The 16295-nt window shown below is 40.6% G+C and overlaps 1 protein-coding gene across 3 annotated transcripts; it reads left to right on the top strand.

Annotated features, from left to right (window-relative positions):
* The first annotated feature begins 382 nt into the window (after positions 1-382).
* Positions 383-15729, top strand: LOC128743920 (RING finger and SPRY domain-containing protein 1-like). 3 transcript variants are annotated; one of them, XM_053840624.1, is made up of 8 exons: positions 383-516; positions 905-1319; positions 12383-12563; positions 13225-13377; positions 13457-13546; positions 13619-13736; positions 13898-14514; positions 14577-15729. In XM_053840624.1, exons 2-8 carry the CDS (start codon positions 1093-1095, stop codon positions 14820-14822), a joined length of 1632 nt encoding a protein of 543 aa, XP_053696599.1. In that variant the 5' UTR covers positions 383-516; positions 905-1092; the 3' UTR covers positions 14823-15729. The 3 variants fall into 3 exon arrangements, with proteins under 3 accessions (XP_053696599.1, XP_053696598.1, XP_053696597.1); XM_053840623.1 differs by having other exon boundaries at positions 383-555; XM_053840622.1 differs by having other exon boundaries at positions 383-1319.
* Positions 15730-16295: the final 566 nt, after the last annotated feature.

Raw genomic sequence — 16295 nt, 5'->3', positions numbered from 1 at the left:
CAATAAATTTACCTTAAGTTTCAATGTCCACAATAAAAAGTGTTGTAAACGCATTGTTCATGCTACAAAATTATATGTAAAATTTTTTACGAGAGCTTTGATAATTTGACTATTTTAGTTTTGTAGTCGCGAATATGAAATAATATAATAAACTGCAAGGTAAATAAACTTTATTTACAATACAATCCGCTTAACCGGCTTAACCCTATTGAAAAGTCATGCTAGATTTCTTCGTTAAAAGATTAAATGTCACCAGACTGAACGAAACTCTCGCGCCCATTCATCCGCATTACTAATAAATAACGAAGAACAAGAAGAATCAACGTACGTACAAATTTACGGATCCACCACCATCGTAGTTTCATTCAAGTAAAAGTGGCGAATAGAGTAGTTGTGTCGCTGTCAGAAAGAATCCAAATTGTGGAAAAATACTTTCGAAATTCTTTTCTAGATCTTTAATCAATTGATACCAATAATTGAGATTAGCAGTGCGATTCTGTCAGACGGGTCGATCTGGTAAAAATCCATCCGGATTGCGTACGTGCGTGCGTGTGGGTAAATGTAAATGAGCTGGCTGGCTGCTGGTCGTTTCACTGGAAGAAATTAACACCGCCTGTGTTTTGGTGGCAGTAGCCTTTTGTGTGGAAAAAAAGAATGTTTGCCATTGCGGAAAGAATCTGAAAAGGAATTCGGTGAATAATCGCAGATTTGGTAGTGTTTGACGCGAAAAACTGATAATTCCTGGTCGAAACAATTTTTGTTGACGTGTTTCTGTGTGTCTGCTAGTAGTGAAACATACCGTAGAAGAAAAAGATTGCGAATTTACTAGGTTCCTGGTGTTTTTAGATTGTTTAATTACTTTCTCAAATCTAATTTGTTGAAACTTTGTTCAATGTCGTTCTAGCCATTAGAGGTGGTGAAATTAAGCCAGACCCTTCAAAGTGAGAGTACAGCAAAGAAAGTGGCACAGTGATTAAACATTAAACAAATAAAAGGCAAAGTTCGCAGAGTAATCGTGATGGTCAACTTGATCGAGGAAGGGGGTTTTTAGTGTTCATCTGGTGAAGATAGTGCGCTCAAGCATCTGCAAAGATGGGAGTATGCTTGTGCAAGGATAAGGTAGAAGAAGGTTATCTAAATGAGAATAGTCGTGATTCGTATACCGCTAATGGGAATGACGACGGCAGGGGAGGCCTAGTCGGAGTGGGTCACCATGGTGGAAGATCATGTGGACGATTGGATCGGAAAGTTTCTCTTTCGGACACAGTAGATGAGCTGGTAAAAGAAACGTTGGAAATTATAGGATCTATTGTTGACAAGTAAGTGGCATTTCTATACCTCGTATAAATGATTGACGTTATTCGATAGGTCATGATTGCATTCATAGGTGCACCTAGACTAACTCTTTGTTTCGTTATCATAAATTGGCGACTCAGTTTTGGCCTAGTGACCAATATTACAAACGTGACACTTCTCAGTGAAGCATTTTGTTAATGTATTCTATAATATCTCTGGAAATCACAACTGGATTGTAAGAACATTATTCTGTTTAAGCAGTTTACTAAATTAACCAAAAACTTCGTATCGAGCTTTTTTAAAGTTCGCCTTTTTTCGTCAGAAGGTAGCCAAATTTTTAATAATTCTTGGAATGTATTAATTTACTACAGCGAAAATCATTCATTATAAACTGTCTCTGTAAGCAATACCTATTAACAATAAATCTCAAGTAGGTGTGATTCATGAGAAACCAGAATGTGACCTTTAAAACATGCAATCTCAATGTATCGTGGAACGAATGCAAACCAACACGAAACAATCTCTGGAAGTTCTGCATAGTTCTTAATTACATTATCGAATACAGCAGAAAATGTTTACTGCCAAGCTTGAGCGTTGTTTGTGGCAGCCAGCAGTAGCAGTCTTTATGTAATTAACTGGGCACCTACCGTAGCTTGCTCATGTCGCTTCGCTACTTGCTCTGTGCTCAGTAACTTGACGAAGGACAATCGGTTTACATCTTTTCTTCCGGTGACTTCTGATACATAACACACTGATTATCTGGTAATACATTCAGTTTTTAGCCAATTGCTTCTTCGTTGAAGTTATGCAGTGGCAACCCGTGTAAAGTTTCAAAATGTATCGAAAGCAAAATATTAGGCCAACGAAACACTAATTTCAATCTAATAACGCTAAAAGATACAATAAATCATAATAAACTAATACAATACAGAATTGGCTTAAAACTGTCTATTTTATGCAACTTGTATTTCCGAATTGATCCGACCATCGGCTAAAAAAATTAACGTAGCGTATTTCCGGCTTGAAACACAACAAATCACTCGATAAATAACAACGCAAACCACACATGTTTTACACAGGTAAAATTGTATTTACAAACAACAACATTAGTCATCGTTTCTTAACAAAGTGTTAAGCGTGTCAAACCTCTTGGGGTAGCTAGTAAGAATTGTGAGAGAAAAATTGATGAAAATCAAAGTTATTGAAGTGAGAAACTTGAAAGAAGTATATTTACACATAGCTGCAGTAGCAGAAGTACTTTCAATTTCATTCTGTTATCCAGGTCGAGTATTTTCCAACAAATAAATCACCGTGTCACAGCCAAGTCGGGCCAGAAAAGGTGACTTTCAAAGTTCATGTAGTGTGTGACAGATAGTCTAACACAGAATAAAATTTAAGTCAATAGCATACTCTATATTCTACATCCACTTCGCAAGCACTGGCTAGATAGACATGGTGCACTTTCGATGGCGATAGCAGATGGTTACAGTTTAGTTTTATCACTGAAGCGCTTCAATGAGTTGTGGCCGTGGCAAACAGATAGGTAGCTTGCTTGATGCAATCTATGTTGGCATTTTCTGCATGAAATGTGTTTCGTATACGCTTCTGGTTTTCTACATCATGCCTAAAATAATCACAGGTTTCTTAGAAAACATTTGCTTCCTTTTTATTTTTTTTCTTTGAAAGATAAGGAACAATTAAATTCTAGGCGTTACTTTCCGCGTTCCTCGCAATCGAAATCACTCTAAAATGCAACGTGCGTCATGCATTACAGTATTCGAAAGCTAACACTTCATATATCATGCTCGCAAAACTGGATTACTCATATCTCGGGAATTATTGAACGTGGTTCAATGACTGCGTCACTTTTATCTCGCCTTTATAAAAAAAAATAGAAGACGTGTTTGGATGGGTCTGCCGAAAATACTACATTATAGATTACCATTCCATCACTGTTACAACTCACGATAAGATTGTTTATTTACACAAGAGGCTATGCATACACATTTCACAAAGATAATTACGATTTGAAATGATTCAGTTATCTGATTTAGCGATTAGCTCTTGACGTCACTAATGTAGAAAAAACAGATGATATGAGCTTATGAAATCCTTTTCAACAGTTTGAGACCAAACATTCACATGTCAATTTTTAACTCGCGTGTTTTCTAAACGGATTTTGTCTAAAAAAAACTAACAAACGAAAACAATGTATTAATGTCACTCACGGTAATAATTATCGGTGACTTCTTAATCGACAATTGTTTCATCGAACGCGGAAGTTCATAAGTCTCATTAGCATTCAACAAATATATGAAAAAAAATCACATATAGCCTTGTAATCAGCTAACTCCTTCAAGATAAAGATGTCCGGTTTGATTTGTGATCAAAACAAGGACCTTTTCGAGTTGATATTTTTTTCGAACAGCACCGATCACTGTCTTGTCGAGCTTATCCTGCAAAATGTGGCAAAAACCCATTATTGAATTGTTAATGGTAATAGTTTCCTCGTAAAAAAATTTGTCCACCATTTGATTATCGATGGACAAAATTTTTTTTAATATACTTTGCAAGTGACTGTACTGACGTGCTTCTTGTCGTGTCTATCTGTCAACTCCCGATTCTCTGCACGGCTATCAGGCGCGCTCCCTCTCTCGATAATCCCCACATAGTAGACACACTCAATACATCGCTCCTAATCCAATGTATTCTATCAGACGTTGTAAGGTATGTTATATCTTACAGATGACTCCAGTACATCCCTCCCCAAATTAGGAAATCTATTTAGTCTACGATAACGTATTATGCGAAACTATATATATTTAAAAACCACTCAGTATAATATTATTATAGTACAAAGAAGTTATTCGTATAGTTCAAAATCTTTATATTTACGTGGAGCGTTCCGTTGTCTTCGAGGACGGTTCATATGTTCTGAAGATACTGCTTGACCATGAGTGGACTGCGGCTCCAAAACTTTCCCTACTTGATCCTCGGTTGTGTCAACGTTAGAAGCCAGCTGTGGTTCGTCCGTTGTCTTGGAGTCGGAAACTGGCACGTCTGTACCACGTAGTATGCCCGGCGCGAATTTCTTGACGTGAGTTCTGTTCCTGGCATACTCCTTCCCAGTTTTCTTTGACCTGAGAGCAATTTCACTCCCTTCCACATTGGTAACTTCAAATTCTTCTGCTCGAAAGTTTGGTTGTGTAGATCCTAACTTTAAGTTCCGCATTAAAACGGTATCGCCAACGAGTAGGTCATTTGATTTAGCATGTCTTGTATCATTTGCGTATAGCTTCTTTCGTTCTTTGCCTAAGGCATCACGCTCTACTGCCCCTTCGTGAAATATTCTATGCGGTTCTTGGACTGTTGGCAAATAGCTTATGAGGTCTCTATTGAACATCATCTTTGCCGGTGACAAACCCGTGGTTTCTTGAGGCGTTGAGTGGTAGAACAACAGATATTCATAGAGATCACTTTTCCAGTCACTATCTTGGGCAACACTAATTTTTATCCTTTTCTTTAGATTACGATTTTGCCTTTCGACGGCACCGTTACGTTCTGGCCAGTACGGTGTTGTCAGATTTAGATGGATATTGTAGGAGTCACAAAATTTTCTAAGCTCCATGGCACGGAATTGAGGTCCGTTATCAGTGGTTATCGATTGAGGTATTCCAAATTTGCTGAACATCTTCAGGAGGGCTGCTATGACCATAGAAGATGTAGGATGTTCCATTGGTTCTACCATGGTATACCGGGTTGTGTAGCACACCACAACCAGCATCGAGTAGCCGTTAGGCAAACCTTCTATGAAATCCATTGCTAGATCTTGCCACGGCAGAGTTGGGAATCTTCGTGACATAGGGCATGGTGGATCAGGTTTTGACATCATTGCACATTCTTTACACGTTCTTAGGACTTTCTCGACTAAATCATCCAAACCAGGAAACCACAATCTTGATCTTAAGTGTGCTTTCATAGCGGTTGCCCCCTGGTGACCCAAATGTGCTATCTCTGTGACTCTCAATTGCAGAGCCGCAGGAATGACAATTCGATCGCCTCTGAGGATTAAATGCCCGTATTGAGAAAGTTGTTCTTTGATGCCCATCGTCTTATACTGTGCTGAAACGTTAGTCCAATCACCTGACATCAACGCCTCACGAATCGCATTCAAGCTGGCATCCTTTTCACTAGCATCGTCTAGTTCTTGTTTACTAATTCTACACGGTTGCATATACGGTGTTATCAAACTGATGACATCTGTTTCTTGTCTCACGTTGTTTTGAGATGAACAGAGTCTCGAAAAACAGTCCGCAATCATTCATATTTCATTCGCACATAACACATACACATATAGCGCACATACATCAGCCATGTGTTCCCCAAATGCTTTACCCCTGTATGTGCTACCCACATACATCAGCCATGTGCTCCCCACATGCTTAGCACCTGTATGTGCTACCCACATACATCAGCCATGTGCTCCCCACATGCTTAACACCTGTATGTGCTACCCACATACATCAGCCATGTGCTCCCCACATGCTTAGCACCTGTATGTGCTACCCACATACATCAGCCATGTGCTCCCCACATGCTTAACACCTGTATGTGCTACCCACATACATCAGCTATGTGCTTTCCATATGCCTTACACCTGTATGTGCTACCCACATACTTCAACGTGTTACCTCCGTAAGTCATTCCATTATTAGTTCGCTTCGCGCCATGCGCTTGACTTGATATATGCTGCCCATATATCACATTCAAAAATTAAACACTGCACAGAACCACTGCACTTACATCCGAACAATCCCCACGACTTAACATGACGCAAAAACAATCCAAGTGTATTCATCCTCAACAGAAAAGTTTGCCGTAGCCGAAACGCTAAGCCCTTGTTTCTCAAAATTAACAAAAAAAAAATCAGCAGCATCAACTGAGTGCCTCTTTTAACGCTCCCCTCCGCACGGACGTCGGCGCTACAGCCCATGACCAAAACCGTATTAAAACACGAAGTACGTCTCGCAACACACTACCACAAACAAAACCAAGCAAGTAGCGCTCTGCCCTTGCTTTCATCAGCCATCTTTTTTTCGATAATAAATTCTAAATTTTTATCCGTGCCAAATTATGAGTGTCGCGTACACCACGTACGACTTACTTATAAGTTACCGGTTAGTTTACCGGGAAGTATTTTTCCATAATCAATCACTTTACTAATTTTCACTATTTTCACACACTGAACTTACCTATTTTTATACTCGTCGCCATCTGTACTGACGTGCTTCTTGTCGTGTCTATCTGTCAACTCCCGATTCTCTGCACGGCTATCAGGCGCGCTCCCTCTCTCGATAATCCCCACATAGTAGACACACTCAATACATCGCTCCTAATCCAATGTATTCTATCAGACGTTGTAAGGTATGTTATATCTTACAGATGACTCCAGTACAGTGACCTAGTGTACGTTGTTAGTCGCACCTAGTACATCATGAAAACACATTTGACGTCGTTCTAACACCCCCAAAATTTCAAGTTATTGCAAAAAAAAAAGTTTTTTGGCTAGGTGTATGATTGAATAACTCAATCATTTTCCAAGTAATTTTAGGTGTTTTAAGCATTTTTGGAAAGCTCAGAGAACAAGCTTTCTGGGCATACACACATTCACGGTGGTTCTACAAATGTCAGACGAGAATTTTCAAATTAAAAATAAAATTTAACTAAAAAACCCTACATTTTCTCACTTAAGGGGTCCTTAAAGTGACCTCAAAAATGACCCACGTTCCACAGTTCAACAGCATTTGTTTTATATTCAATCCGAAGGCTTTGGTCAAAATTTCAACCAAATCGGTCAATATTTGCAAATTTGAGACCATTTTTAAGAGTTGTAGAACTTCACCAGCGATCGCTCGCAAACGTTGAGGATCGCGGCGGCGCCCCAGCTTTAACAAAGATTGCTCAAGAACGACGAGAGTACCACTGGTCCAAGGACCGGCTGTTAAAGGACTTTAAGAGTCCAAGCTTCGTGGCAGATAAACGGCTGATGGAAGACGCCGAGAGTCCCGGTGGCGCTTCGAATAATATAGCCAGCCCACTGTAGCCTGTCGTATTTTAGTCGCTTCACAATATCCGCATTTGTACACTTGGTATATTTCATGATTCATGCGCCTGCGCCACACTCCTTCGTCTAATATGCCGCCAATAACTGATCGCAGGATCTTACGCTCGAAAACGCCAAGTCGGTTGCTCTCTTTCAACGTCCACGCTTCGTGGCCGTAGAGTACCACCGGGAGAATTGGCGTCTTATAGAGCGCGAGTTTTGTACGGAGTTGTAGGCTACGGGACCTCAGCTGGCTACGTAATCCGTAGAAGGCCCTGTTGGCAGCCACTATCCGCCTTTTTACTTCACGGCTTCACATCGTTGTCACATGTTACTAATGTACCAAGGTAAACAAATTCGTCGACCACTTCAAAAGTATTTCCATCTATCACCACCGCAGTTCCAACACCCGAAGGGCTACCACGCTCTCTACCAGCCACCATATACTTTGTTTTGGTAGAATTTATGATAAGCCCTATCCTCGCAGCTTCCTCCTTAAGATGCGTGTACGCTTCTTCCACAGCTCTACGGTTAACACCGATGATATCGATGTCGTCCGCGGACCCTTGGAGCATAGGAGATTTCGTGATGATGGCACCGCTTCTCTGCACGCCGGCCCATCGAATAGCACCATCCAATGTTATGTTGAACAGCAAGTTCGATAGTCCGTCGCCTTGCTCACCCGCTATCCTGACGCTTGATTTTGAACCATCAAGGGTAGCACGTATCAGCCTAATCAGTTTTGTTGGAAAACCATGTTCAAGCATAATCTGCCACAGCTCGTTTCGTTTGACTGAATCGTACGCCACCTTGAAGTCTATAAACATATAAGGCGTGGTACACAAATTACGTAACGCAAAAATTCCGATTTTTTGACCCCCTCCCTCCCCTATGTAACATTAAGTAACGCTTGGTAATTAAATTACGTAACGTTAACCATAACCAAACCTCCCCTCCCCCCCCCTGGTACTCAACATTGAATGAAAATGGCATAAACCGCATATTTAATTTAATTTTTAAAGAATTCAACCAAATCAGCAAGAGCTTTATATTCCCAGTAAACATTTTCATATGCATATCAGAGCAATAAATGAGTTATATGTACCTATATATATACACTGAAAAATCGTATCTGATGCACAAAACTAGCATATGCGTAGTAATTTGGAGGCCTTATACGTACTACAAAATATACGTTAACAATTCAACTTTGTGAGCCTTTGTTTGCGATAAGATCCGATTCAAAGCGATTAGTTTTATTATGCTATACAATTCTGTACTGAAAGTCGTAGGTCAATTCCTTGCTATCGTCAAATACGATAGAATCTAAAGTTATGTGCGTTCCATTAGACTATATTTACGATACTGAATTTATTAAAAATCAATAACGATAATTTTCGTATATTGATATACGAGTTGGTGTTTGCTGGATTAAAATCCACAATCGGCCATCGGCCCATGTGAAGCTGAAATGGTCTTGAATCGTAATATGTAACTGGAAATTTAATAGGATTATCTCATTCAGCTACAAACCATAATTTTGTACCAGAATTTTCATCAGTATAAACCGATTCACTGTTTTCCACCTCCAACACATCGTATCCTCGTTTGGCAACTGCCTTTTTGGTATTCATAAATTTGTTACGTAACTATTCTCATGACTCCCCCTCCCCCCTATGTAACAAAAAGTAACGCAAACTCGACCTCCCTCCCCTCTAAGCGTTACGTAGTTTGTGCACGAAGCCTAATGAGTCTGCAAGTTGATTTCCCGGAATTTATCGAGGATCTGTCGCATAGTGAACATTTGGTCCGTCGTGAAGCGTCCCTCTCGAAAACCGCACTGGTATTCGCCAACAAAGGTTTCCTGTAACGGCCTCAGTCTGAGAAACAGGATGCGGGAGAAAATTTTATATGCAGAATTGTGGAGAGTAATACCTCGATAATTGCTGCATTCGAGTCGATGGCCCTTTTTGTAAATTGGGCATATGAGACCTTCCAACCAGTCCGTAGGTAATTCCTCCTCAGTCCATACCTTTAGTATAACCTGATGAATTGCACAATACAGCCGTTCGCTCCCGACTTTCAAAAGTTCGGCGGGGATGCCGTTCTTTCCAGCTGCTTTGCCGTTTTTCAGCTCTCTCGCTGGTTTCCTAATCTCGTCCAAAGTTGGTGGATCCACAGCTTGTCCATCATCCTCAATCGTTATCCTTTTTCTGTTGACCGTTCCATCTTGTTCACCATTCAACAATGCATCGAAATATTGTTTCCAACGCCTAGCCACCTCCGATCTTTCGGTAATCAGGTTCCCCTCCGAGAGTACTCTGCAGCAACTCCCTCCGCTGATAACCGCCGAATGTTCAGTCGTATCCTCGTTGGCTTCGATTTGAATACGTTGGACAACCGGGCGCGGATCTTGCTTACTACAAGATAGTGGTCCGAGTCAACGTTTGGTCCCCGGAAGGATCGCACGTCTGCGACATCAGAAAAGTGCCGGTCATCAACCAGAACGTGGTCGATCTGAGAGCAGGCCTCTCCAATAGGGTGTTTCCAGGTGTGCTTCCGAATGTTCCATCGTGCAAAATGGGTACTACAGATAACCATTCCTCTGGCTGCAGCCAAGTTGATTAGCCTCAGGCCATTATCGTTTGTGGTAGGATGGAGGCTTTCTCTACCAATAACGAGACGAAAGAACTCTTCACGCCCGACCTGTGCGTTTGTATCCCCGATGACTATCTTTATGTCATGTCTTGGGTACTCTCCACATGTTCTGTCGAGAAGATCATAGAACGCCTCTTTTACGTCATCGGGCTTGTCGTTCGTCGGTGCGTACACATTTATCAGACTGTAGTTAAAGAATTTGCCCTTAATTCTCAACACGTATAGATGGTCATTGATGGGCCTCCACCTAATGACACGCTTCATTTGTTTTCCATGTAATATGAATCCGACTCCATGCTCTGCTTTATCGCCGTCACTGTAGTAGATGTGATACTTGAATGTCATGCCCGCAATAGGATCTACTGCGCGGAATTCACGTTCTCCCGTCTTCGGCCACCTCACTTCCAGGGAGGCTGCAACCTCAACCTTCATCTGCTGCAGCTCTCTTGCCAGGATACCCGCGCGTGCCAGTTCAAGTAGAGTCATGACATTCCTAACACATACATACTCTCATTTCTCTCTGAGCTCGTTTATTGTTGAGCATGAGGGTCGCGAAAAAAATCCAAAATTTTAGTTGCCACTCGTTAATCCAATGCTATGCGCCAACAGATGCTGTAGACCTGTAGGAGAAAGAGAATTTCTGCAGCCAGCTGAATTAAGAACATCCCAAATGGGGACATCCAAATCAACTTCAACATGAAAATTGGACCAAACGACGCGGACCTTGAACGCGTCATGGGACGCCATAGGGTTAACGGGGAGCTGTTTACCGAACTTTGTGATAATAACAAAATGGTCATTGGTGGATCACTTTTTCCCTACAGGCCACCACATAAACTCACGTGGATTTCCCGCGACGGCCGAACAGAATCAAATTGACCACATTTGCATCAGCCGAAAATGATGAAGGAGTCTTCTTGATGTGCGGAACAAATGCAGCGCTGCTATTGCATCAGAACATCACATTGTTATCGCTGAGATACGTTTGCGGGTCAGTATCGTATCAGTCAGTATCGATTCAGTATCGTATCACCTTAAAAGGAATGGGACTATCATCATGAAATTTCAGATCGATATCATCGGAAATTCGGAATTAACTGAGGACCATGTAGAGCGAGATCCGGCGGAGAGTACACGGTGTGCCAGGAATTGGAGCGTGGTACCCCATGACCGAGTAAACTGGAGATGAATGGTCCATCTGATCTGATTTTTTGATATTTTATGGCATAACAAAACAAATACGGATACGAAATTACTTGTAATGAAAACATAGCAAACCTTTAAGCGATCATTAAAATTCTAAAAATGTAATGCACGATTTATGTAATTTTTTCAACTGTCCAAGGTTCTTCCTAACTTTTCCATCCTGAAAATTACCTGAACTTGATAAGAAATCGAACCGGATAATAAGTCAGTTTTTAATTTATTTTTCTCCTGTTTATTTGAATTTGATACGTAGGGAATCCATACTTGTGAATAAGCTTTAATTACGAAAGCAAACATATCATAATTAAATCTAATAGTGTTGAAAAGATTGAGCGCATAGGATTGTGTTCAATTTTTTATACACTTGAAAATAAACATCTCTTCCATAAAAAAACTTTCATAGTTTATACATTTTTAGACATTAGATTTACTGATTTTTTATATATTTATTTATGCTTTTCATTTTAAATTTTATAGATTTTTCCTTCATCGAGTTCCTGAAATTTTGGCTTTAAATCTATGTGAATTACGAGATTACGAGATTTAAAATGATTTCTGACCGCTTTGCGGATTTACTACAAAAATCAAGACATAATCTAATGCCCTAACATGCTCCACGTGCACAAATTCACGTGTCGATTTCTGCGAGTTAGTCTCAAATTGTTTGGGTTGCTCACGAAAAATGCTCAACGACCGCCACACAATTTGCTCGATTGATATATGTTTGCCTTAGTTGTGAAGCCGTGATTAGATGAAAATATAAATTAGTAACCTACACGCAATCAAATTAGCACTCTCGACGGTTATACATTGCGTTCAATACAGTTATAACACGAGAGAACCTTGAAAATCAATTCGGCAGCGTTCGTGAGCAGTGCAATTGAGATGTTGGTTTGTTGTATGTTCAAATTTTCTTTTCAGTAGCCGAAAACTGCTGGTAATTTCTTCAGCTTCAGAAAAAAGGCTAGGAATGAATCGGAGTTGAGATAAATTATATGACCAAAACCAGCAATTGAAAGATTATGTCAAAAACTGAAGTACCTAAGTGAATTATCAACTTGATTGAGTATTTAAACAAACAAATTTGATATCGTTTCTTCTTTTTTGTCTTCCTTTCAGTGAACCGGAACCACCTAACTCGATGATTATGCTGCACGACATCACCGATAAGCCATCGGGCTGGATTCAGCTAGTAAAATCGCTTATCCGAGTCGTTCCACTGGAGCACCCGATGGGACCGAGCGTTATCACACTGCTGCTGGACGACAGTCCACTACCAACAAAAGATTCAGTCCTAGAGGTGAATAGCCTTCGTGTCTTGTTTTCTTCTTCCGCCACAAAAGTCTGTTGTTCAGCTACAACAGATGTCATAAACATAGCATTACTGCCGCCGCCCGTCAATAAATAATCCTGCTAATAATCACCAACGACCGAGCCAGGGCACAACTGTGCACGTTGACCATCAATCTGGCGCGACCTTGGTGACATGTTAATCTAGTAGCGTGGCCGGTTTTTCAAGTTTCATCGAAGTGATGAAAAGAGTTTTGCCACGAAAATGCATTCGCTGTGAATGCGTGAACACTATGAGCCAACACTCATGGGGCAATGGGCATAATCGAATTTTTATTGTTCGTTAGACGTTGAACTAACTTACGATATTGACAAGAAAATTAGAAATGCTCCACTTTATTTTACCACGAATATTAAATGGACTTTAGGCAACGAAAAAGATTAGAAGTAGATAGCAATCCAAAAACATACATTTGTAAAAGGATTGTAATACAGTCAATAGAATATAGTAGAATCAACGTCTTCCTCATTTCAAGACGCTTAAAATACAAAGGTTTGAGACTGTTGGTCCGATATCATTCGAACCAACAGCAGAACATAGATTCTTAAGATATTTCCATATCACAAAGGCATTGATTTATTGTGTTTTAATTTGCTAATTGCCCTTCCAGGTGGCCGATATGATAACGCACTCGATCCGTCGCACACCGAAACGAGAACGGAATCTTTGTGTTATTTTGGGCTGCCTGGCGGAAAAGCTAGCCGGCCCCAGCAGTATAGCAGTGCTGTCCGATATCACGCTTGGATATCTGCTTGGGAATCTGGTAGGTTTCATCAATAAACTATTTAGAGGTTTAATTGGATCACGTACCACTCACATTATTCATTGATGCTTCTTTGCAGGACGAAGGCATCAACCCGGACGTGATGCTATTTTCATTGATTGCACTGGAGAAGTTTGCACAGACGAGCGAAAACAAGGCAACCATCAAGGTAAGATTATTAAATTTTTAATTGTAATATACTCTCTCCAACCGTTCTGCCAAATATTGATTCTTTTTGTAGCGAAAACTTGCCCTCTATCCGGAAAATCCACTAACGCGGTTGGAAAGGCACACCGAAAGCAATGAATTCATTTTCCGACAGGTTGGATTTTGCGCTCGTTGGTGCTTGGATAACTATTGTAAGTATTTTTTAATGATGTAAAAAAAATATCGAATGCTGAGAATGGAGTTCTAATGCTATATTACTTCCTTTGTGAAACCTGAATTTTCTTTGATTTATTATTAACATACAACGATGATGCTAATGAGTCTACATTTCTGTATTTAACTCTGATTCCAGTCCTCATCGAAGGCCGGAAGTACTCTTACGAAATAACTGATATGAGTAACGTAAACGTGATGCTGAATACCCGTGACGTTAGCGAATACCTCAAGATCTCACCGGACGGACTGGAGGCGCGGTGCGATGCGTACTCATTCGAGAGTGTCCGGTGTACGTTCCAGGTCAACACCGGCTGTTGGTACTATGAGGTACAAATAATCACACCGGGCGTAATGCAAATCGGCTGGGCTACCAAGGACTCGACCTTTCTTAGCCATGAGGGCTACGGTATCGGGGACGATGCATACTCGATAGCGTTTGACGGTTGCCGTAAACTGATATGGCATAACGCCCGCTCAATGCCTCACGATTTGCACGTTTGGAAAGGCGGTTCTATTCTTGGGTGTCTTTTGGATCTGGATGCAAGAGAGGTGATATTCAGCTTAGACGGTTTCGAGGGCGGTATATTGAAGCAGGTTTTCGGCAGTGCCCGCGATGGATTTTTCGCGGCAGCTTCATTCATGTCCTTCCAGCAGTGTAGGTTCAACTTTGGGTCGAAGCCATTCGTATATCCACCGAAAAATAGACAGTACATGAGTTTCAATGACCATGCACAATTGAATGATCAGGACAAGGTAAGAAGCTCCAGATGTAGTTGTTCCACAATCCTAACTGATAACTGTACACGTTTTTGCAGATTGTTCTACCGCGACACTTATTCCTGGAACAACTACGAAAGTTGAGCGTTCGTGAAGACTCTTGTACGCTGTGCGTCGATAAAAAAGCCTCGATTCGGATAGAACCCTGCAAGCATCGTGGTTTCTGCACAACCTGCGCTGCTCTACTGCAGTTTTGCCCAATGTGTCGGGCCGAAATTGTTAGTACTGTACAGGAAGTGACCGTCGACAGTCCACTTTCAGAGGATGTTCCAATTTCCGCCTGATATCACATCGGCTTCTAGTGAAAGCGGCTGTCTTAGCGGTAGGTAGGTGCGTAGAATATTCGCTAAATTAAAAGGATTGTGTTGATCAAACATGAAAGCACGAGAAAACATTTGTGATAATATAAATATTGAAAAATAGCTATACCATATGCTTCAGTCGTACTGAATATAACTTCATAAAAACTATTGCCATTTATAATTTCAAAATTTGATTTATTTCTTTTTGGTGAATTACGACTATACGTAGTTAAGTACCTATCCATGGGCTAATCTGTTGTTTGCAGCTGTTGTTCAAAGTATGTTCACAGTAGAATCATTCTGTTCAACATAGTCTTCCGAATAATAGGACCGATGCTGGACAACTATTAACCCTGTTCTTATTGTTCTGAGTTGTCGGTCTTAATAAACAAATCTTGCTTCGAATTCGTTGAAGTTGGCCGTTGTTAGTCGTTTGTAGCTACTTTATATGCTTCATACGTTTCTGGTAGGTTTAGTTTGTTTTAAGATTAAACGGGAAGCCATTCGTTCGTTATAGATAGCTTTATGGTGAAAAACCTCGTAATTTTATTTACACAGTATAATACTAATCACGTATATCAACTATTATGCTACAAGCCTCTTGTGCATCAAGTATATGTATATGTTTTATTTCGTCAGGTAGTTTAAGAAATATGAATATTTGTACATCTAACCATCCTGCAGGCCAACTGTAGTTAATACCTGCATCCAAGTTTGATAGAATTGAAACAACCGTACAGAAACGAAATGACTGATATATTTTTGTACGATCTGCAACAAGGAAAACGAAAAAAAAAACAAATACAAACAATTGTTTATAATATTAATACAAAAGATATTATCTTCGAAAGTGACCAAATTGTATAGGACACGAAGAAAGGTCGCTGAATAAATATCTACTACAATCAAACAACCGCCATTTTCAGTGTTTTGAAAAATGTCCTTGCATATCTTACTTTCTTAATTGGCTTCCATCTAACTCTGCCGCTAGTCTGCAATTCCGCGGGTACCCAATGCTCGCCAGATCATGCTTCATCTTTAGCCACCTCTTTCGTTGCATCTTTTTCATTACTTAGTTTGCTTTACGTTAGTAGCGACGGTAAACAGGCTGGTAAACGGCTGAAGAATGCGTACCATCTGCGCCTTGTGCACGTGTAGGCACAAAATAGACCCTACAGTGGTTCATAACCTCTTATTCAGCAACTCCTATTCCTACCTCCTCGTGGTACCAGCCGGAATACGAGCAACTTTGGTGGAGATCGGGTAACCAAGCCCGGTGGAAGCCAAGGTCGTATTGTAACAGGAAAGGAGGGCTCTTTCGAGCTTCGTTGGCCCTCCGGAGAAACAGGGGTTGGTGTAGCAGGTTTTGCAAGCCGTCACCACGAAAAAATACTAAAGCACGGAACGAAGAACAAATAAATTCTTACTGGAACAATCGGAATAGACCCACGCGAC

The sequence above is a fragment of the Sabethes cyaneus genome, chromosome 3 (genome assembly GCF_943734655.1).
Source record: "Sabethes cyaneus chromosome 3, idSabCyanKW18_F2, whole genome shotgun sequence".
Taxonomy (NCBI): domain Eukaryota; kingdom Metazoa; phylum Arthropoda; class Insecta; order Diptera; family Culicidae; genus Sabethes; species Sabethes cyaneus.
Note: the sequence above shows the minus strand (reverse complement) of the source record. Positions and strands in the feature narration are given on the sequence as shown.

Bases quoted from the DNA above. Each gene is read 5' to 3' on its own strand.
- LOC128743920 (XM_053840624.1), top strand. From the start codon at position 1,093: ATGGGAGTATGCTTGTGCAAGGATAAGGTAGAAGAAGGTTATCTAAAT. The intron at 12,564-13,224 runs GTGAATAGCCTT...TTGCCCTTCCAG, and splicing joins CAAAAGATTCAGTCCTAGAG to GTGGCCGATATGATAACGCA. The intron at 14,515-14,576 runs GTAAGAAGCTCC...ACGTTTTTGCAG, and splicing joins AATTGAATGATCAGGACAAG to ATTGTTCTACCGCGACACTT.